The sequence below is a fragment of the Pipistrellus hanaki genome (assembly GCF_964339955.1).
Source record: "Pipistrellus hanaki genome assembly, chromosome: 14".
Classification (NCBI taxonomy): domain Eukaryota; kingdom Metazoa; phylum Chordata; class Mammalia; order Chiroptera; family Vespertilionidae; genus Pipistrellus; species Pipistrellus hanaki.
The window spans coordinates 39851442-39872704 of NC_140516.1; the positions used below are offsets into that span (position 1 = coordinate 39851442).

Consider the following 21263-nt stretch of genomic DNA (forward strand, 5'->3'; position numbering starts at 1 on the left):
GGTTCCATGGTCTCATGCTCTGGTGCCTACAAAGGGATCTAGAAAAGAAAATTACTCTGACGTCTCAAAGGTATATTATCCTAGATGCAGAAGAACAGTGGGCTCACTTAAAGTAAAGACCAGCCTTTGCTAATGAAGCTGTAGGCCTGAAATGGGACTCTCCACCATGGCCTTCCTAGTTAGCGATTAGTGATCAGTCCATCCTGTGTGGTTACTTTTTTTTTTTTTTTTAATATATTTTATTGATTTTTTACAGAGAGGAAGGGAGAGAGAGAGTTAGAAACATCGATGAGAGAGAGTCATCCATCAGCTGCCTCTTGCATACCCCCTACTGGGGATATGCCCGCAACCAAGGTACATGCCCTTGACCGGAATCGAACCCGGGACCCTTCAGTCTGTAGGCCGACGCTCTATCCACTGAGCAAACCGGTTTTGGCATGTGTGGTTACTTTTGTTCACTGAGCTTTTCAGGCTTGTCATGTTATATTACCCTCCCCCCCCCGCCCCCCCCCCCAATTGTTCGTATTTTATGGATTATAAATTGTGTTCATATACAGGATCTCACTTGATATGTTTGTTTACTTTTTATAAATTGGACTATATCTAATTCTATTTAAAGTGTTCCACTTCCTTAATTACTAATATGCAAACTGGTTTTTTGGGGAGATCTTAAATATGGCCATTGAAATATACCCTTCATCCCATTTAATCATAGAGCATTTCCTTCTTTTATCACGACTTCCCTCTTAGGAACTTAATGATTAGGAACTGAACTCCCTCTTTGGGACTTGAGGATTCTACTTATTGAAACATTAGATTTTTTGTTAACTTGGGACTACTTTAGAAACAAAGGCATGTCAAGTGTGTTTGACCTACCTTGGTGAGTGAGGGCATCACACAACTTCCAGAGGACCGTTAACCCTTGCACTCCACTACTGGTCGCCCTGCAGTTGTGCAACACGTGACTACGAAATGTTTTGCTTGAATTTCTCATTATGGAATCTCCTGTGTATTTTCTTCCTGCTGTTTGAGGGGCATTTTACGGCCCCACGGACTCTTGTTTGTCTTGTGCTCACATTATTGGGTCTTTCTGACTACAGCTGTGTCATGTTGTTCCTAATTCCATTCTTCTTCATCTGCCCTCTTGGCTTTCTTCTTTGGCTATTTCTTTTTTTATTTTTTTTTATTTTATTTTATTGATTTTTTTACAGAGAGGAAGAGAGAGGGATAGAGAGTTAGAAACATCGATGAGAGAGAATCATCAATCAGCTGTCTCTTGCACAACCCCTACTGGGGATGTGCCCGCAACCAAGGTACATGCCCTTGACCGGAATCAAACCTGGGACCTTTCAGTCCTCAGGCAGACGCTCTATCCACTGAGCCAAACCGGTTTTGGCTTCTTTGGCTATTTCTATTAGTCCGTTTACTGTTCCACTTCACTTCATTGGCATGAAACATGTGGATACAAATGAGTCCATGTTTTCCACAGGCGGTTACAGGTGCTTTGTCAGCCCACCCAAATGGTGTCTTTCATTCAGAATTTGAGCCTCTGCTGTAAGGTTAAAAGATGCACATGTGCCAATCTGCTGCCATTCTGGGCTGCTTTACCAATCCAGAGAGGATATGCAAATGAACTTTGATTTGGGGAGCTGGCAGAGACAGAAATTTGATCCCATCTCTACTGTGTATATATAATTTTAGTCACTTAGTTCATCTGACAATGAAGACATGTTCTTCTAAGTTCATCTTTTTAAGTGCCCTGCTGTGAGCACATAGCAGTTTTAGAAAAATGATCAGTCTGGGCCCGGGGTCAGCAAACTGTGGCTCGTGAGCCACATGCGGCTCTTCGGCCCCTTGAGTGTGGCTCTTCCACAAAATACCACGGCCTGGGCGAGTCGATTTTGAAGAAGTGGTGTTAGAAGAAGTTTAAGTTAAAAACATTTGGCTCTCCAAAGAAATTTTAATCGTTGTACCGTTGGTATTTGGCTCTGTTGACTACTAATGAGTTTGCTGACCACTGGCCTAGGCGATCATTTCATGCTGACTTGCTTATGTTTCTGAATTTGAATGGCAATGTATCCATAGAGCCCTGTGCTCTGAACACAGGCCTGCTTTGATTCTCTTGGTGATCCCTTTTCCTCCATTCCTAGGACAGTGTGAGGTGACCGGAATGCTGCAGGAGCGCTCACAGCTGGCCAAAAAGGCTCTCTCCAAAGCCTGATTGTGACAGCAATGCCCGCTTCATTTGTTCTATACACAGTTTAACAAGTCTGTTTAATTTACATGTATTTAAAAGTTTGTGTTATTTAGCACCTATAATTGCATATTGTCCTGATTGCTATATTTCCATTCTTCTCTTTGGAAGTTAAGAACCCACCAGTTCATTATCTTTTCTAGTTTTTGGTTGAGTCTTTTGTTAAGTTCCCCAAAATTGCTTTTCTGCTTTCAGTCCTGACCGAATCCCTCCAATGCTCAGGTTAAGAATGATGCTATTGGAGCTCAGGTTTTTAAATTTCTGTATTGGCAACTTGCTTACATCTCCCTGTTGATTGTTCCATTGATGAGAAGATGGAACTCCTGCAGCAAATGATTAAGTGGCGGGTGATAGGTGCATTGTATTGCTAGCCTCCTACAACATGATTAGAGAAGAGGGTGGTCACTTTTTTTTTTTTTTTTTTTTTTTTTTGTACTGCTTACCAGCAAGAAAGTTCAGAAAACAGGACTTCTCACCAGGAATTCAAAAGCTAAAAGAATGTTGCTCTGGGCAGATGCAAAAGTTTCAGCATTGAAGGTGGGGTGTGAGAGGGAGCCCCTAAGAAAATGTAATTTTCCGTGTAAGAAGCCTGACTCACATGAACCATTACTCCAGTCCGATCTGCTGGTGCTATAGAGCTGGTATTCCAAGTATGTCCATCTGCATTTAAACGAATTGCTCCAAGACAATCTGATTATGCAGTAGTTACTTTGGTGAGAATAGCGCCTCAGTGGAATGGAAACTTCATTTTGAGTCTAATATTAGACCTTGCTTTGGAAAATTCCTTTTAAATGATCACAAGCTGGGAATAGCAAAAGAATTTAACTTTCGACAGACAGCACTGACCAAGAATTTTTAACTGCTTATGTTTGGGTTCTTGGGAAAGCAGATGTGAGAAACTCACCAGACTGAATTGACTAGACTGGAATGGACTTGACCCCGATGCGGTGTTTATATCTATTGCTGATAAGTTTTTTCCCTAGTCTCATTTGCTGGAAGTATTTTCATTCTTTGAGCGTGAGCACGCTAAGGATGAAAATTGTTAGGATGCCTAATTGTCTAACCATCTAACCTTCTAGGCTTCCAGGCCTGGTTGCCTCTCAAGGAGTCTGAGCCAAAGCAGGAAAGGCCAGCCAACCTGCAGAGCCCGAGGCAGTTTCTGAATGAGCACTGCTGGGAACGTGAGCAGACCTGGCCTTAGGGAACACTTTAGTGTCGCTGGCTGTGTCCAACGGAACCTGATTGACTCCTACTTTTAAGTAAACTTTATTTCAAGGACTGCTCCTCCATCCTAGCCCCCCAAAAGCCCCATCCTGTGATTAAAACACACACACACACAACAATATACGTGTTAACTGATCCTGGAATTTCTATACTATGTCTACTTGGCTTAATTTAGGATATATTTCAGATGCTTCACATGCCCTGAACTGGAAACACCAATATTGATGTGAAAAATGTGTTTAATATTTTAAAAGATCTTTCTGAAATTGAAGTGCATCTTTTAATCACGGTGCACATATAATGTAGTGAGTTTTTCCTTCCCTCTGACTAAGCCGGTAATAAGTTGATGGTGCCTTAGGCTTGAGGAAGAACATTAAAAAATGAATAGGAGTTGTTCCATATTGATCACAGGCACTGTCTTTGCTCTCCCTACAACATTATCTCTTGATAATTCACTGCAGTCTCTTGGGCAGCAGTGATTATGAGCCCGCTTTTGGACGCGAGAAGACTGAGGCTCAGGAAAGTTACGTAGTTTGCTTGTGACCACACAGCCAGTAGTGGCTAATTAACTGGCAGTGCTGGAGTTCAAACCCAGGACGGTTCGGTTTGACTTCAGAGCATGTGTGCTTCCCTGTTGGTTGATATTCAACCTGAGGTCCTGGCCAGGTCGCTCAGTGGGTTAGAGCATCATCCAATAAGCCCAGGTTGTGGGTTTGATGTCCAGTCAGGGCACATACAAGAATCAATCAATGATGCATAAATAAGTTGAACAACAGATTGATGTTTCTCTCTCTCTCCCTCCCTCCCATCCTCTCTCTCGAAAATCAATAAACAAAAAGAAAACCTGAGAAATTGAAAACATTCTTAATTAATTTGAACGGACAATAACAAACCCATTTCGTGTTAACATAAATAATACTGAACTTAAAATCACTATTTTCCAAAATAAGAGTATTAAGTGTTATTGTTTTTACCTTATTTTTTTTTTTTTTTTTTTTTGTAGATCTTTATTATCTAGATAAGTGGAAAGCAGCTGGACTTTTTCTGCATTCAGTCGGTGCAGTACAACTGTTTTAGTTGAAGTATATGAAGAAAATCTGGCCTCAAACAGATGTGTATCTGGAAAAGGTTTAACACTCAGCCCTGGATCTAGCCTACTCCTAGGCAAGCAGAGTGAATACTCCCCTCCCCCTCCCCTGATCCAGGCTACCCCTCTCCCCTGCTCCCAAAAAGAGGCAGAGAAGCAGAAAAAGAAAGGGAAAACCATTTTATGTGTGCCCCACCCTGTCCAGCCTCCTATACCCCACCTCACCACCACTGCCCCCAGCAAAACCACACTTGCAAACCTCACCTCTACTTTCATCTACAGCCTTTTTTTTTATATATATATATAATCGTGGGTATTCTCTTGATACTGCACCAAACCCCCGTAAGTGGACCTTGGGCGCAGTTGGATTAAAATCCTTTGGTCTGCAATCTTCCTTGGAGAAGAATTATGGATAATATATTTAGGTCCTTGCCCACTCCAGGAAGTAGTTTAATTCTCCCTTCTCCCTGAGGTTAAGCTAGACCTGCTTCCAAAACACAGAAACTAGAGTGAGTGCCTTTAGAGGGCAGAAAGCTGGGGACACCGCCCGGATAACCAGGCGCAAAGGTGAGCATTGCCTGGGCAGCAAAGGCTGCTGCTGTTTTCCTGAATGTAACGGGCTCATTTTTAAAAATATATATATTTTATTGATTTTTTTACAGAGAGGAAGAGAGAGGGATAGAGAGTTAGAAACATCGATGAGAGAGAAACATCGATCAGCTTCCTCTTGCACCCCCCCTTTCTGGGGATGTGCCCTTGACCGGAATGGAACCTGGATCTGTCAGTCCGCAAGCCGACGCTCTATCCACTGAGCCAAATAGGTTTCGGCAATGGGCTCCTTTTGTTCACTTTTAGGAAAGTGTCTGCCCAATAAGCTAAATACCGAGGTCTGTCTAGCAGTCCTTCTTTCAAGTCAGTGCTGTTCAGTGAAGAGTGGCCGGAACCAATTGTGCAAGTGCTTTCCCTCAAGACGCCATCACACTTCTGAAGGCAACACACGTGTTTCATGCCCTTCCCTTCTGTCACATAGAATATTCAAAGACAGGTCCTTGGGGCCAAGATTTAATGGAATTAAAACACTTACTGCTTTATTAAGGATATTCTTAAGAGAAATGGGACCCCCCCCCCACCCCATTACTGTCCATGGTGGTAGAGAACCCTGTAGAGCTAGTACATTTTTGCCACCACTGCCTTGATTTGTGCTCAGGCACCATTGGTTCAAAATGCCAACAGTTTGCCTTGGCAGACCGCCTATAAAATGGGCTTGGGCATCCTTAGGGGTCCCGGAGCTCGCTTTAAGAACTGCTCTCCTAAAGTAAAGTGCCAATTGCCAAAAGGTCACAGAGGAAGAGCTGCCGTCACTGAAGACAAGTCTATTAGGAACCCAGTGGCCATGGGGGGGCAGGGCAGTGTGTGTAGAAGGTGATATTCTGGCTTACCTGGTCTTGCTTTTGATGGCTCACCATCTGTTTCTGCTTGGGGTATTTAATGCATTTTTAAGTGTTGAACTGCACACTCTGATCATCTGGTATCTGTGTTTGCTGCTGTTCTTTCCCCCCCCCATATTCATACCTAACACTTGATTCAGGAAATTCAGAAAATTGCCTCTTAACCTTTGCTTTCTTTTCTTCAAAGGTAAATCTCACCTGGCTATTGTGCAGCGTGTTAACAATGAAGGAGAGGGGGATCCATTTTATGAAGTCCTGGGGATTGTCACCTTAGAAGATGTGATTGAAGAAATCATCAAATCAGAGATCCTGGATGAAACAGACTTATACAGTGAGTAGTTCTGCCTGAGAGCAATTTCCCCAAGCCTTTGCTTTCCTGATCATGTTGTTGGTGAGTCATTTGGCATCTCTCCAGTTGTTGTTCGCCTGTTTCCAGTTATGCGCTGTGTGTGCAGGCTGTGTGCGACCTGCTGGTGTATCCAGTCTCTTTACCAGAGCGGGGCAAGCAGGGCAGGTCCTATAATGTCGAGTGGCGATGTGGTTTTCTTTCTTTCTTTTTGAAAAGCCGGCTGCTCCTCACCATTGATCTGAGCATTTACTTGCCCTGACCAGAAAATTCATTTTGCTCGATTAGGTAAATTGTTTTCAAGCAATTTTCTGTTTCTACTTAAGGTCATAATTCAAGTACTTAAAAAGTGAGGGGATTTATTAAATTGATGGATAGCAATGGTTTAAATTTTCTAGTTCTGATAGATGAAAGTAAAGGTGAAGTTTGCAAGTGGGTTTTGCTGGGGGCAGTGGTGGTGAGATGGGGTAGAGGAGGCAGGACAGGGTGGGGCACACAATAAAGTGTGTTTTTCCCTTTCTTTTTCTGCTTCTCTGCCCCTTTGGGGGGGAGTGGAAGGGAGTATGCACACTGCTTGCCCAGGAATAGGCTGGATCCTGGCTGAGTGTTGAACCTGAATCCTGTCCTATGTGAGTACAACTGGATCATCTGACTGGGCAGCTTAAACCTTCTTCAGCCTCATTCTTGGCAAAGCTCCATAATGCCAAAGGTGTCCCAAGGCCTGAGATGTTTGGGGTCTCACAGGTGGGATAAAGAGCCAGGCGCCCGTTTGGTTTTTGAAACAAGATTGGAACAGATCATTCAAATGGCCTGAGGCACTCCGGGCAAAGTGATTTTATGTAGTTCCACTAGAACTGAATGTCCCTTATTTTAAAATTGAGAAAGTTTTCCATGTACCCTTTAAAAGAATAGATTTTATAATTAGCCAGTGACCTGCTTCTGAAAAGTATCTTATTTCCCCTCACATCTCTATAGTGTTCTTAAAACACTCCAGTGTCAATGAGGTTTTGACACTTGGAGAGAGTCAGAGATCACATGATACAGAATATTGTCATGTGTGCCTACATTTTTTTCCCATTGTTCCTCACAATGACTACTTAATACCAAGTGTGTATTTGTATATTTATGTGTTTCCCCAGGGGTAGTACTCATCATAAGAAAGGTAATTTAGACATTTATGAGACCTTATATTTGTAGTTGAGTGAACTTCTTTCGAACATTGGTTAGACTGATTTCACACTAAAGTGTTGTAAATGTAACTTACTGGTATGAAATGCTGAACATGTGGTTTCATGTGTATTGGTTAAAAAAGTGATCAGAGATGATAACTTTTGTAATTTGAACATTATTTTAAATCTTTGTGTTGATTTATACTGTCTGATTCTCTGAATGTGAGATAGAAGAACATTGTAAGTTGTGATCTTTTTCTCCCCAAAACAAGCCTAGTAAGCCATTTGCTTCACCCTAGACATTAAATGGTAGTGCAGACTTTGGATTTGGGGGAAAGGAGCAAGCACTCGGGGCCTTGTCTTTAATCTAGTGTTTTTCTTGGTTATTATTTTGTCCAGGAAAATACTTGAAGACAGGTTTGCCTTAGACCTTCTAGATCAGGGGTTGGCAAACTACAGTCCACAAATGCCTGTTACCTGTTTTCGTGTCTCTCACAAGCTACGAATTTCAAAATTGTGTTAAAAAATAAAAAGAATAATTATTTTGTGACGTGAAAATGATATGAAAATAAAATATCATGTCTGTGATAAAGTTTTATTGGAACACAGCCTAATTTATTCAACATGGCAGCTTTTGCTAAACAGCAAAGTTTAGTAGTTGCAACAGAGACTACATGATCTTCAGAGCCTGAAATATTTACCATTTAGTCCTTTACAGAGGAAGTTGGTTAACTTCTGTTCTGGATCACTTTCTTCATTTTTGCTTGACCTTGAGGATCTTGTGATCTGAGTAGAAATGAAGCTAACAGATGCTACTTTTAAAAAAATGTTCCTATTGATTTTTTTTTTTTTTTTTTTTTTTTTTTTTTTAGAGAGAGGGGAATAGAGAGAGAAAGAGAAAAACATTGATGTGCCCTAACTGGTTTTGCTCAGTGGATAGAGCGTCAGCCAAGGTTTGATTTCTGCCAAGGGCATGTACGTTGGATGCGGGTACATCCCAGTAAGGGGTATGCAGGAGGCAGCTGCTGCCCACTCTAACTCTCTTCCTCTCCCTTACTCTCTGTAAAAAATCAATAAAATATATTTTAAAACAAAACACATTGATGTGCCCTGACTGATTTGGCCCAGTGGATAGAGCATCGGACTGTGGACTGAAGGGTCCCAGGTTCGATTCTGGTCAAGGGCATGTACCTTGGTTGCGGGCACAACCCCAGTAGGGGGTGTGCAAGAGGCAGCTGATCAATGTTTCTCTTTCAGCAATGTTTCTAACTCTGTCCCTCTCCCTTCCTCTCTGTAAAAAAAAAAAAATAAATCAATAAATATGTAAAAATAATAGTGAAGTTTCTCTTCTTAAAACAAAACAAAAAATCAAAAAACACATTGATGTGAGAGAGAAACATCAGTTGCTTGCCGCATATACCCTGACTGGGAATGGAACCACTGACCTTTCAGTGCACAGGACAATGCTCCAGTAACTGAGCCACACTGGCCAGGGCTACCGATGTTACTGTTAAAGTGACGTTCTATGAAAGTGTTTTGGTTTGCTTCTTAAGAGATCGTGCTCGGGTATTTGTTTTACCTCTCAGCACAGGCGAGGAGCCTGTCAAAGGCAGGGACACACTTCCTTCGTGTCGCCTGTGACAGTGATTGTTCTTCACTGTGCAGGACACAGGAGCGGGAGACTGTGGACACTCGGGGCCACCTCCTCGGTTGCTATGGGTTATATAAGTTTTATGAGGGGAGGGGTTTTGTTCAAGGCTCCCAATAATGTACCCGTAAGGGCTCTACAGATCCCCATGAGGTATATTTGTCTTTGCTACTAATCAGGTTGCCTGTTACTGACTTGGGATTGCCGTTCTGACTGCGCAGCATTGACTTGAGGAGGAGTCTTCTGTCCTCTTTCCATGTGGTGTTTGGACGGAGAGTGCCCACAAGCTGGAGAGAGTTGTGTGTTGGACAGTTGACTCATTCTCTCTTCTAGCCTTTGCAGTATATTTTATTTCCATAAAAAGGGCCCTGATCTAATGAAATGCCTTTCCTTACTTTTTTCTTATTCTTACCTCAGCGGATAACAGAACGAAAAAGAAAGTAGCCCATCGAGAAAGAAAGCAAGATTTTTCCGCCTTTAAGCAGACAGACAGCGAGATGAAGGTTAAAATATCACCACAGCTTCTCTTGGCTATGCACCGTTTCCTAGCAACAGGCAAGTGCCTCTTATCACAATTTGAAATCTCGACCAACCCTGGAGCCAGTGTTTCTCACCCACCGCTGACTAGGGTGGGCTGGGGCGGAGCCTGGGAAGCGGGGTGAAAAGCAATGCCACGTTTGTGTTTTGTTTTAGTTTTGTTTTTTTCTTTTTAAATTCTCTCCTCTCCTATGTTCAGTGTCGGCATGAACTCTGAGACATTTACCAGGTGGACCAGTAACTTAAATTGGTCTGAAAGGTAAGGATGAATGTCAGTGCCACACTGCATGTGAACAGTAGGCCAGGTCCTCTGCTTCCAGCTAAGCCCCTGGGAGCGCCAGCGGGCGGAGTAGGCTGACAGTGAGCCAGACACCACCTGGTTGTGTGTCGGACAGCTGAGTAGCTCTCTCTTCAGCTTGCCTTGGAGGAGCAGAGGATGTCAGTGAGAACACAGGTGCTATGTCTTACAAAGAAGAAAAACAGATTTTCAGAATGCAATCTTTATCTCTAATGGGTTAAATGAAATCAGAAATTCTGAGGACTTTGACATGGATTTCTTGACGGCCTCTTCAAATCAGATTGTTAACTTGGCCCCATCCCAGGAGGCAAGTGGGCACATGGTTAAAACCACCAACCCAGCCGGCACTGTCCGCTCCATACAGGTCAAGGTTGAATGGACTTAAGAGACTGGCTCACCCTTCTCACACCCCCGGGGCTCTGTAGGTGAAGGCTGAGCTCTGCTGGCCAGGGGCCGTGAGAGAAGGTTCCCCGTGGCCTGTAGAAGACGTCTTGTCCAGGATGGGCAGCCAGCACCTTCCGGCTGCGGGCAGTGCACGTAGACCATTTTGAAAAGAAGGCCAACAGCAGCCACATGTGGGGATGTTGTGCACTTTTTAAAATCACGTTTTCAGATAATGGAAATGCTCACAATATAATATTTACAACTTGGGGGAACACTCATCATTTAATGTAAAGTGAGGAAAAAACGGGGTGTAAATCTGTATGTACAGGAAGGTGATAGCTGTTGTTTTGGACGTACGCACAGGCACAGGCCTGGGTGAGGCACTGGAAGGAAATGCTCATCACCAGTTGCTCACAGTGGTTGGTTTATAGGTCATTTTTTATCGTCCTCTCTGTCTTTTTCCAAAATTTCTACCATGTATTACTTGTTATTACTAAAAAAAAAAAAAAGCACAGAAGCTAATACAGAATTTATATTTTTCATACATAACATGATTTAAACATTTTAAAACCTATAAGCAGTATTTTTAACTTACTTGCTTATTCTTTCTCTAATTGTGATATTCTTCATCACCCAAGAACCACAATTTAAAACGAAATGTTATCCTACTCTGCCTCTGAGATACCGTCAAGTCCAGTTTCAGTATAGCAGCTTTAAATCGGTAATTTTGGCTTTTACTTTAAATAAAACGAATGTCTTTGTAAATAGAGATGAACATAACTTTTTTAAATTAGCAAGTTGGAGTGCATGTTGATATGTGCACGTGCCTTGTTTTTATCCTGAGTCTCTCCGAGTCCCTGGTCCCCAGACTTTCTCAGGGCAGTTAAGTGGGAGATGGAGCTGCAGGGCCCTGCGTTGTGCACCTGGTACTAACCCACAGCTAGATGCTTCCTGACCATTGCTTCTTCCTTTGGCTGTTGTTGGAGAGTCAGGCTGTTTTGGCTGTTGAAGGACATCCTGGCAGTCAAGGAGCCTGCTGCCGGTTGATTTTCATTTGTATCAGTCAGAAAATGAGAGTGTTCTTATGAGAACTAAACCCAATGACAGATTGAAAGGAAGAATTTTAAATAAACAAATATGAAAATGCAGCATTTTCTAATTTCTCCCAGGTAATCTGTCCCCAATGGATCACCAAATGGAAGTCTCGTTAATCCATATTGTACCACTTTAATTCCTAGTATTCTTATTACCCAAATACCTTAATCACTAGTCTAATATTTTCTGTCCATTTGAAGTGTAATGTCAAGTTGTGTTTATATCTGTAGAAGTAGAAGCATTTAGCCCATCCCAGATGTCAGAGAAGATCCTTCTAAGGCTGCTAAAGCACCCCAATGTCATCCAAGAACTGAAGTATGATGAGAAGAACAAGAAAGCCCCAGAATACTACCTCTACCAGCGCAACAAACCTGTAGACTACTTCGTTCTCATTTTGCAGGTCAGAGAATTATTCAGTAGCTGTTTGATCTCATTGAGTACCCACCCTTCAAGTTCTGAGATTTGGTCTAGATGAACGGGTATTGGAATTTACATACTTTTGGGGTAGCCATGAAAGTGGAGAATTTCATCTCCCTGTTTTCATATCTGTAAAATATATATATATATATGGCTAATATGCTAAGTTTCTGCTGGGTAATGATGTATGATGTCACATAGCAAAGCCTGGATTCCTTTCCCTAGCAGCTAGCCTCCATGGAGTTTCTTCAACCCAGGAACACGACTTACTTTATAGCCAGGTGCAAACATTTTACACTCTGTGAAGTATTTTCCTGTGCCTCATCTCATTTGATTCTCACAGAAGTCCTGGAGTAGGTAGATAGGAGATTCGGTGGAATCCTATTTTCTTTTCATTAGCTGGAAAACAGAGACTTAGAAAGCTAATTTGACCCAACTGAAAAAAAGTAAGAAATGGTGGACCTTGAAAATGACTTCAGGTTTTCTCACTGTGCAGAATATAGTCAAATACTGCTGCAGTTAACATTTTACCCTTTGTTTTCCCTGCATGATCTACAATAATAATCTGCTTCATGTTGATATGTACTGCTGTGTTGCTGACAATTACCTGAAAGAAAAGTTGGGGTGCTTCACTGGCCTGGGAAAAGTTTAGCTAAATCAGAAAGCAGGTCTAATTAAGCAAGTTTATTCTATATCTTTAAAAGGCTATGACTTGAGCATGTGCAATACATATAAAGCTCTCACTGGCGCCAGTCGCATGCGTGTGTGTCCATCTGTCATTGTTGATTGTGAATTTGGTTGACACTTATATTATAGAGAAAGAGCGAATAGTAATATTAAAATATTTTTTTAATTAATTTCCTTTCAATGTGCACAAGTTCATGCACTGGGCCACTAGTTCCAATATAAAGCAATGTCATTAGTTATTTTAATTTCCAATACTGAAGGGCACTCAGTGATTGCTGAGGTCCTAAGTCAAATGAAGAATGGTGAGTTCAATTGTTAGTATTTTTTGAAGACTTTGGGGAATTACCTGTGCTTGTCTAAATCTTGGCTGGACATTTAAAATTTAAGCGTCTTGAGTTCCTTGGGTCCTATTTTTATCTTTTTTCCCTGTCCTCTTCTTAGGATTTGTTCTTTTAGTTTTGGGGCTATATCTTACTATCTCTTCCCTTAGTACTGTCTAAATAATTCATTTATTGTTGTTTTTTTATTCCTGGTTACTAACCAGACTGATTTTACAGGGTAACTGATGTCATAATCACCGCCTCTCGTGGCAATGGTGACTTGTTTCCTTCTCACTACAACATAATCCACTGTGTACGGTGGGAAGGTCGAGCCAGTGTGAGCCCTCCTTGGGGCTTTGGTGCCTGAGTTATCAGGAGACACTGATGATATCACAGTATGACCTAATAGAACCGTCCTTGGCATGGAGACCAAGATGAACATTAGAGCGGGAAAAATGCTGGTTTTATTCACTTCTTGTGCCTCTTTATTGAAGAATTACTTTGTAGGAAATTTTGAGTTTATTTCAATATTAGAATACTAGCCCCTTAAGCATTCTTATATTTCTTGCTTAATTCTAAGAGATGAATTGGAGATATCATTATAAGAGTGTAATCAGTACTTGGTAGGTCCTAAAATTTACATGAGTCCAGCAAGGCCCCAATTTTCTAAGTGAATGAAGAAGGTTCTCTTTGTCGGAAAGGAACTCTTATCAGATATCTGTGTCAGAAACTTGGGGAAGTGTAGTATCCATGCCTGAGCTTGGACAGTATTGTGGCATCTGGAAGCAGAAGTGAGGAACTGCAGAAAAACCCACGGTTAACTGGTTACATGCCACTTTGATAGTCTTTCTTAGAAACTTCTTTCGGAAGGGTTTTCGAATTCAAACCCGATTCTTCTATTAACCTTAGTTTCATTCAACTTCAAATTATTTTTCTTTTATGGGAAGTGGACAAGCTCAAAATTCTGAGGGACTGTGGGGGATTTACAGCAGTGAGGGAATAATTATTATGTTTCTCACAAAGCTAGATGTGAGTATTCCTTAACCCTAGAGAAACTTTGAATTACATTAAAAATGATTACTTAGGGTAATTTTGAGGATTGATGTTGTGGATGTCACTGATAAGTGGAAACTATGATGCTTTGAGTAGTCATTTTTATATAGTTAGTCTTGATGAATCAGTGATGCCCTGTTGGTGTATAAGAGAGCCATTATCTGGCTGACAGGTCTCAAAAATAGATTTGGAAGAGGGACTTTCTAATCCCTGACCATTTACAAGTAAATCAGCTAACATACAGATGTTTTTGACAAGGCGTTTATGTGTATGTGCTGGCATTGGGATACCTATGCAGTTATATATTTATACAAACGCAGTGAGTTTTCTGAACTGATGATGTCATGGGTGTGATAAGTAGTGGTAGTGCTGGATTAAAAGGATTTGCGGAGGTGTTTAATGAGTTTGGTGCACTGGATTCCCTGACTCTAAGGCACCTTCAGTGGAGCCTGGCGGCCCTCCCTCCTCACCTGCGCCTGTGTTCTCTCCCACCTGCTCTCCCTGCCCCTCACTGTCTGACTTCCTCCTTCCGCCAGCGACTGCCACCTCTGTGACTCTGACCCTCCCTTTATTTGCGAGGTCCCCCCCCCACTAGTTTCTTTTTTTTTAATTATTATTATTTTTTAATATATTTTATTGATTTTTTTTTTGCCCCCCTCCCTCCCTCCCATTCATACCCTCCCTCCCCAGAGTTTTATGTCCATTGGTTGTACTTATATGCATGTACACAAGTCCTTCGGTTGATCTATTATCTCCCCCAAATCTTCCTCCCCTCCCCACGGTAATTTGACAGTCTGCCTGTTGCTTTACTGTCTCTATATCTGTCTCTTGGTTCATCAGTTTATAATGTTCTTTATCATCCACAAATGAGTGAGGTCATGTGGTGTTTCTCTTTCATTGATTGGCTTATTTCACTCAGCATGATGTTCTCCAATTCCATCCAGGTCCCCCCCTAGTTTCTATGGTAACACAGCTGTCTGATCCTACTTTTTGTCTGTTTTATCCATTGCTTCCATATTGGTTTCTGTCTCTCCTCCTCCTTGGTCACGGGGTGCATGCAGTCTGGTCCTTTTCTCTTTCCATGCACTTCCTCTTACCCACTCCATTCATTTCTTACGGCAAGAGAATTAGTGGGCGTTGGTAAAACTAACAGCCATTGAGGGAAGGAGAGCCTGAGAGAGAGACAACGGGTAGTTTTCTGAAGTGATTTGAGAAAGTCCTCCGTAATCAGGGATTTAGTTTAGAATAATGGGGAGTGAACCAAGTAAAAGAGTTTGCCTTGGGGGGCGGCATAGGTCGCATCTTGGTTAAGAGCTTGTTCTCCGGTTACGTAATCTTTCTGAGCCCCACCCCGGATTTGTGTGTGCCTCCGAGGTGGGAGCACTAGATGAATTAACGAAGCGCGGTGACTGGCTAGCACAGTTCGTCACAAGTGGTACCTTTTTGTTCGTGCCCGTGAGGGCCCCCTCTCCCCCAGAGGCAGTGAGGCCATCTGAGCTGGGTTTGGAAACCCAGGGTCACCAGGCATTCAGCCGCCCAGAAAACGCACCTGGAGCATCTCCCACGAAGGGACCCGGGGACCCTCCTGCCACAGGGATGAGTGAAGGAGGGAGGTGTGTCCCCGGGAACTGGTGTGAGCGAAGGAGATGCAGACAAGTGGGAGAAAAGGAAGAAGTGGCGCTGTCCTGAGGGAGGAGGCTTCCTTAAGGAGCCTCTGGCAGCAGGGGGTGCGGTGCCTTCGGGGAGTCTTGACGGTGGGGCTGGCCTGCAGGACGGCTGAGCGTTTGCTCAGGGGATCGTGCTGGTCAGAGCGCCCCTGGGCACCAGCTCACCCTCTCTGTCCCCTGGCCACAGCCATGCTGGCCCTTCACCCTCACTCTGCTCCAACGTGGCTCCTGCAGGACAGCCCGGCTTCATCCCTGAGCATCTTCTCAGGGTCTGTCCTCCTGACAGAAGAGCATCGTCTCCTTGTGGCAGGAGGGCTCCTGAGGAAGCCACAGCTACGGTGCTGGGGAGAGATTAATTAATAAACGTCACACTTTCACTGCCGCCTCGGTCCCCAGCCAAACCCAGTTTTCATGTTTGAGTAGAAGGACCCTCTCCTTGGGGATGAGGATCAGAGGGTTACTTCCTGGGATGGCGGGGAAGGGGTTAGACAAGCCCTCAGGAAGCACCAGTCTCCCCCGGGTTTGCCAGCAGATGCCCGCGCGCGGACTGAAGGCCTCCCTCTTCTCTCCGCAGGGGAAGGTGGAAGTGGAAGCTGGGAAGGAAGGCATGAAGTTCGAAGCCAGCGCTTTTTCCTATTACGGTGTAATGGCCCTCACGGCCTCCCCAGGTGAGTGGCCTTCAGCCGAGGGCAGGGCCGTGTTTCAGGAAATGGCGTCGTCCTCCTAGGTCGCCTTCCTCTCTGCCTGCAGCTAACCCTGTTTATCTCCTTCCTGCACTTCCTATGGAAGCATATCACGTACACAGAAAACTGCACGCATCCTAAGTGCACGCACTTACCTGAATTTTCACAAACTGACGTGCAAACAGCCCAGATCAGAGACAGAACGTCCTTGGCCCAGGACCTCGGCCGCCACCACACACGCCAGTTCAGGATGAGTTTTACCGAGTCTGGTGCTGTAACCCAGTGTCCCCTGTCCCCCTGCCCTGCCGGGGCGCTGCCTCCGTGTCTCCTCCCCGCTGGGCCGTGTTCCGTGTGCGGGAGCACAGCTGCGTCTGCTCTCCCGGTTGCTGATGGGCGTTGGGGAAGTTGCTTGTTTGGGGCGACTGTGGCTGTGAAATGTGGACACTCTCGTGCCCTCTCTCCATGAACGTGTGTGCGTCCTGTTGGTCTGTATGTAGGGCTGGGTGGTGGGCTCACAGGGTGTGAGGGTCTCTCAGCTTTAGTAGCTGCTGCCCAGCAGTTTGCCAGAGCGTCCCACCCACCGTCCTGGGAAGTTCCCGTGCCCTGCACCGCGGATCGCTGAGCCATCTACGTGTTAACTGCTCCGGAGGCTTTTCAATTTGCATTTTCCTGAGGATGAACCAGGTGGTTAATATACAGTTATTGCCTATATCCAGCTCGTATCTAGAGTCAGCCAGTTCTGGGTGGCTGTGCCATGGGCCATTAAGTGCTCTGCACAAGATGCCAGCAAGCAGTGCCTGTCCTAGTGGGACATGGACACGGGTACCTGCCCACCTATGGGATGGGACCTGAATGGTCTCTATTGACATTGCTGTGCGTGTGTGTGTGTGTGTGTGTGTGTGTGTGAGAGAGAGAGACAGAGAGAGAGTTTGTGTGTGTGTGTGTGTGTGTGTGTGTGTGAGAGAGAGACAGAGAGAGAGTTTGTGTGTGTGTGTGTGTGTGTGTGTGTGTGAGAGAGACAGAGAGAGAGTTTGTGTGTGTGTGTGTGTGTGTGTGTGTGTGTGTGAGAGAGACAGAGAGAGAGTTTGTGTGTGTGTGTGTGTGTGTGTGTGAGAGAGAGAGAGACAGAGAGTTTGTGTGTGTGTGTGTGTGTGTGTGTGTGTGTGTGTGTGAGAGAGAGAGAGAGACAGAGAGAGAGTTTGTGTGTGTGTGTGTGTGTGTGTGTGTGTGTGTGTGTGTGTGTAGAATGGGGCAGACAGGCAAACAGAGGTGCTGTTGTGCCACCTTGTGGCTAAAATGTCAAATGACAGGCTGTACTAGAAAACTTGCTATTAGCCCATCCTAAAAACCAGTTACTTCTGAAAACCAGTCTCAAAAGGAGAGGGATACTTCCAGACAAGTCTGCTTTTGTGACATTGGTCCTCAGCTGTGCCACATGACGTCGCAGGCACTGAGATGGTTACGGTTAGAAAGCCAGGGAAGCGTCAAGAATTCTCTCACCCCAGGCCTCCCCTGCCCGGATGCATCTTCGCACTCTGCTGGGCAGTGAGTCACGTGGGCCGGTGCCCACGGCAGTGCCAAACACCCGTGTGGACGTAGCCCTATTGCCCACGTCCTCAGGCGGCATCTGCAGAGTGTGTGTGTGTGTGTGTGTGTGTGTGATCGGTGTTCACTGCTCCTGAGGACGGGGCGGTGCTTACCGGCCGAGAAGACCACGGGACCGCCCAGCTCCCTCATGTTCGGGGGCCGGACTTGGAGAAAGGCTCTTGGCTCCCTCCTCATTAAGAGGATGTGAGGTTACCTCGTGTGCTTGTTGAAAGAATCGACGTGGTGGTGCTTACTCGCCTCGTAACCTTTAAAGCACAAGAGGAAGCGTTGGAATGACAGGTGTTGACATTGTGACTATTTGGCAACCAGCCTCAAATGGGCCCACATGAGCAGAATCGGACTCATAAGACAGTTTTGAAAAGAAAGGTGGGGAGTCAGTTGTGCCTTTTTATTGATACTGGCCTGTGGCTTCCTGTGAGGGTCCCGTTCCGAAGAGGAATTGGGAGCAGGCCTTCCTATGACAGCTGGCGGGGCTGCTGCTAGTTTGGAAATGCCAGAAAGGTGGGGGTTTCATCAACAGCATCTTATTACAGAGCCCAGATTTTACCTGACTTTGCCATTCAGATTTGGGATTCTGTGTGTTCGAGAGATGCAAATTAGTACAGTAATCGCAAGATAATATTGTTTATTCATTTTGATTGCCTAGAAAAAACCCTACAGTAATCTGTTACCAGGATCTGCCCAGTTAGATGCCAAGTCTGTCTCAGTTTGAAAAACAAACCTGCGCAGGAACTAAGACTCCTGCCCAGCAGGAGGGCTGACTGGCCTCCGGGCAGGTGGCTGTGGCTCCCTGTCCGAGTCCCCGTCCCGCCCAGGAAGTGTGTGCCCGTTGCTCTTTATATACCTGCCTCTAACACTGGGAACTCTCAAGTATTCCGGAGCAGTTCAAAGCATCAAGTCAGAATTACAACCAGACCAACTAAGGGTGTGAGTGCATTGAACAGCTAACTTCCTGCCACAGACAGGGATGCTGTGGGCCGTCCTGGGAGTGACAGGGGTGCTGGCACAGGTGGGGCTCCGGGCTGTGATTTAGGTCAGAAGAGCCGGTTCTGAGCGATGACCCCTGGGGTGTGGCTGATGGCGCAGGGGAGCTCTGGGTGACCAGCATTCGGCCTCCCGTGCCCTTCTTCCCGGAAAGCTGCGTGTCCTGTTTCTGTGTCCATGTGTCATCCAGGCCTTTCCGTGCTGGGACCACTGGCTCGTATCGGTAGGACCGGTATCCAGTCCTGTCCCCTGATTGCAGAGATCTCTGTCTTGCCTTTCGATGTGGTCTCACCCTGTTTTTCTCCATTTTTCAGTTCCTTTGTCCCTGTCTCGTACCTTTGTTGTCAGCAGGACAGAGTTGTTAGCAGCAGGTTCTCCAGGTAATTCTGCATGTTTCCTTTTCGTATTCTTCTGATTGCCCCTGCCCCTCCCCGCAAGGAGAAGCCGCTTCGGTTTTCTGTGAGCTCCAGCACTCGTTTCCATCCTTCCCACGAGCTCCCAGGAACACACCCGCCCCTCGGCAGGTGCAGGAAGGGCCCGGGACGCTGGCAGGGGATCTGGGAACGTGAATGTGTGAGCCGGGAAGGAAGAGGGGTTCTGGCCGCCCGGGGTTTGCAGAGCAGCGCCAGCCACTTTGGTTCTTTCTCTGACCGAAGCCCCACGGACCACACAGCCCGAGGACGCTGCCACAGAACACACGCGGAGCGCCCGAGGGACCCGCTTTCCGTGGCAAACCCACAGCATTCCTGTCTCCCGTCCTGTCCTCGGGCAGGGGCCGGCCGATCCGTCTCCCCCTCTTTGTTTTGAAGTTAGTGCCCTGCACATTCCTAACCAGCTGCTGGCGAGGGCCCTGCAGGGGGGTCGGTTGTGCCTGGCTCACGTGTCCAGCTGCTAAAAACGGAGGCCAAGCCTTAATCTTCCTTTAATTAAAATTGCTGGGCTTCCCTATTCAATAGTACAACCTTTCTGCATTTATTTTGTTCCATACAGCTTAGATTTTTAAAATCTGTTGAAATTTGTGTTTGATAAGCCAATTTCAGCAAAACTCTGAAATGCTGGTCTTTAGTAAAGGAGGCAAAACTTGTCTTAGAAACTAATGTTCCCTCGGATTTTTGCTTTGAAAAGTTTAGGGTGTTTGGGGGATAATATATCATTCATAAGGCTTTTAAAATATTTTTTTATTGATTTCAGAGAGAGGGGGAGAGAGAGAGAAACATCAATGAGAGAGAATCATCCATCAGCTGCCTCCTGCACGCCTCCTACTGGGGATCGAGCCCACAACCCTCAAATGTTCCCTGAATGGGAATCGAACTGTGAACCCTCCTGGTTCATGGGTCGATGCTCAACCACCGAGCCACACTGGCCTTGCTCATAAGGCTATTTGAATGAAAACACTTGGCAGACTATACATACACACATATGAATGTGCACATACATATATGCACATTAGTAAATATGTATACATGATTTTTTTTCCTCATTTTATTTGCTGGCATCTGCCACCTATTTAAAATGCCACAAAAGCTGACATGGAATGACTTTTGGATGAAGCTCATGGAAATGTCTTTTATGTTTTCACATTTCGCATAAAACTTGAGATCTGTCAGCTGTGCCCACTCAGCCTGAGGCAGTAGCAGAAAGCGGCATTTGCAGGCCCGGGACTCAGGGATGCCGGCAGGACCGGAACACGACTCCTCAGAAAGGGGCGGATTAAACCGGTGTTCCCAGCCTCTTCCACAGGTGCCTGGGCTCCAGGGGAGAGGCTGGGAACGTCTCTTTATTGTATCTCTAGCTTCCTAGCAAACGGAGAGGGTGCCTAGGTAGGGTGCATTTTAAAAGGCAAGACAAAAAGCAGAGAGGAAACAATTCTGAGGAGACATAAAGAGGAATTAAGTTGAAAGTTGTTTTCATAATTGTCTAAAATCTTGGCACATAAATTCGGCAACAAAACATGACCTGAACTAGTGGAAGGCCGTACAGAGTCTTTATTCTCCTTCCAGTGGACATAACATACTTATCATTGCATGTTGAGGGAGGGCTGCTCCAGACGGTGGCTGTGAGGCCAGGCACTGGGTGGAGGAGAGTCTAGATCTGCCAGAGGAAATGACCTGTGTCCTCCTCAGGACAGAGTAATGGGAGGCTCGGAGTCCTGCACCAGCCTCTGGCGTAGGCCTGCCAGCACACAGCGTCTGGTCAGAGAGCAAAGTGTCCTTTAAATGTCTCATTTTCATAGCCTTCAGATTGTCACACACAGAAGGAAACGCCATTGTGAAGGTGTCCGTAGAAATGGTGACGTGACTTTGGACAGAAACTCGGGGGTACAGTGGCATCTCCTGTTTCAAAGAGCCGAGGGG

The 21263-nt window shown here is 45.1% G+C and overlaps 1 protein-coding gene across 3 annotated transcripts in view; it reads left to right on the forward strand.

Annotated features, from left to right (window-relative positions):
* The window catches only part of CNNM2 (cyclin and CBS domain divalent metal cation transport mediator 2), a 96861-nt gene that overhangs the window by 72231 nt on the left and 3367 nt on the right, over positions 1 to 21263 (forward strand). Inside the window, exons 2-6 of one of the 3 annotated variants that reach the window (XM_084903838.1) lie at positions 6201 to 6344; positions 9594 to 9731; positions 11721 to 11890; positions 16209 to 16302; positions 19224 to 19289. In XM_084903838.1, the coding sequence (XP_084759964.1) occupies positions 6201 to 6344; positions 9594 to 9731; positions 11721 to 11890; positions 16209 to 16302; positions 19224 to 19289 (612 nt within the window). Of the gene's footprint in view, positions 1 to 6200; positions 6345 to 9593; positions 9732 to 11720; positions 11891 to 16208; positions 16303 to 19223; positions 19290 to 21263 lie in introns of those variants that run through there. The other 2 variants (XM_084903839.1, XR_014796789.1) reach the window with 2 other exon arrangements.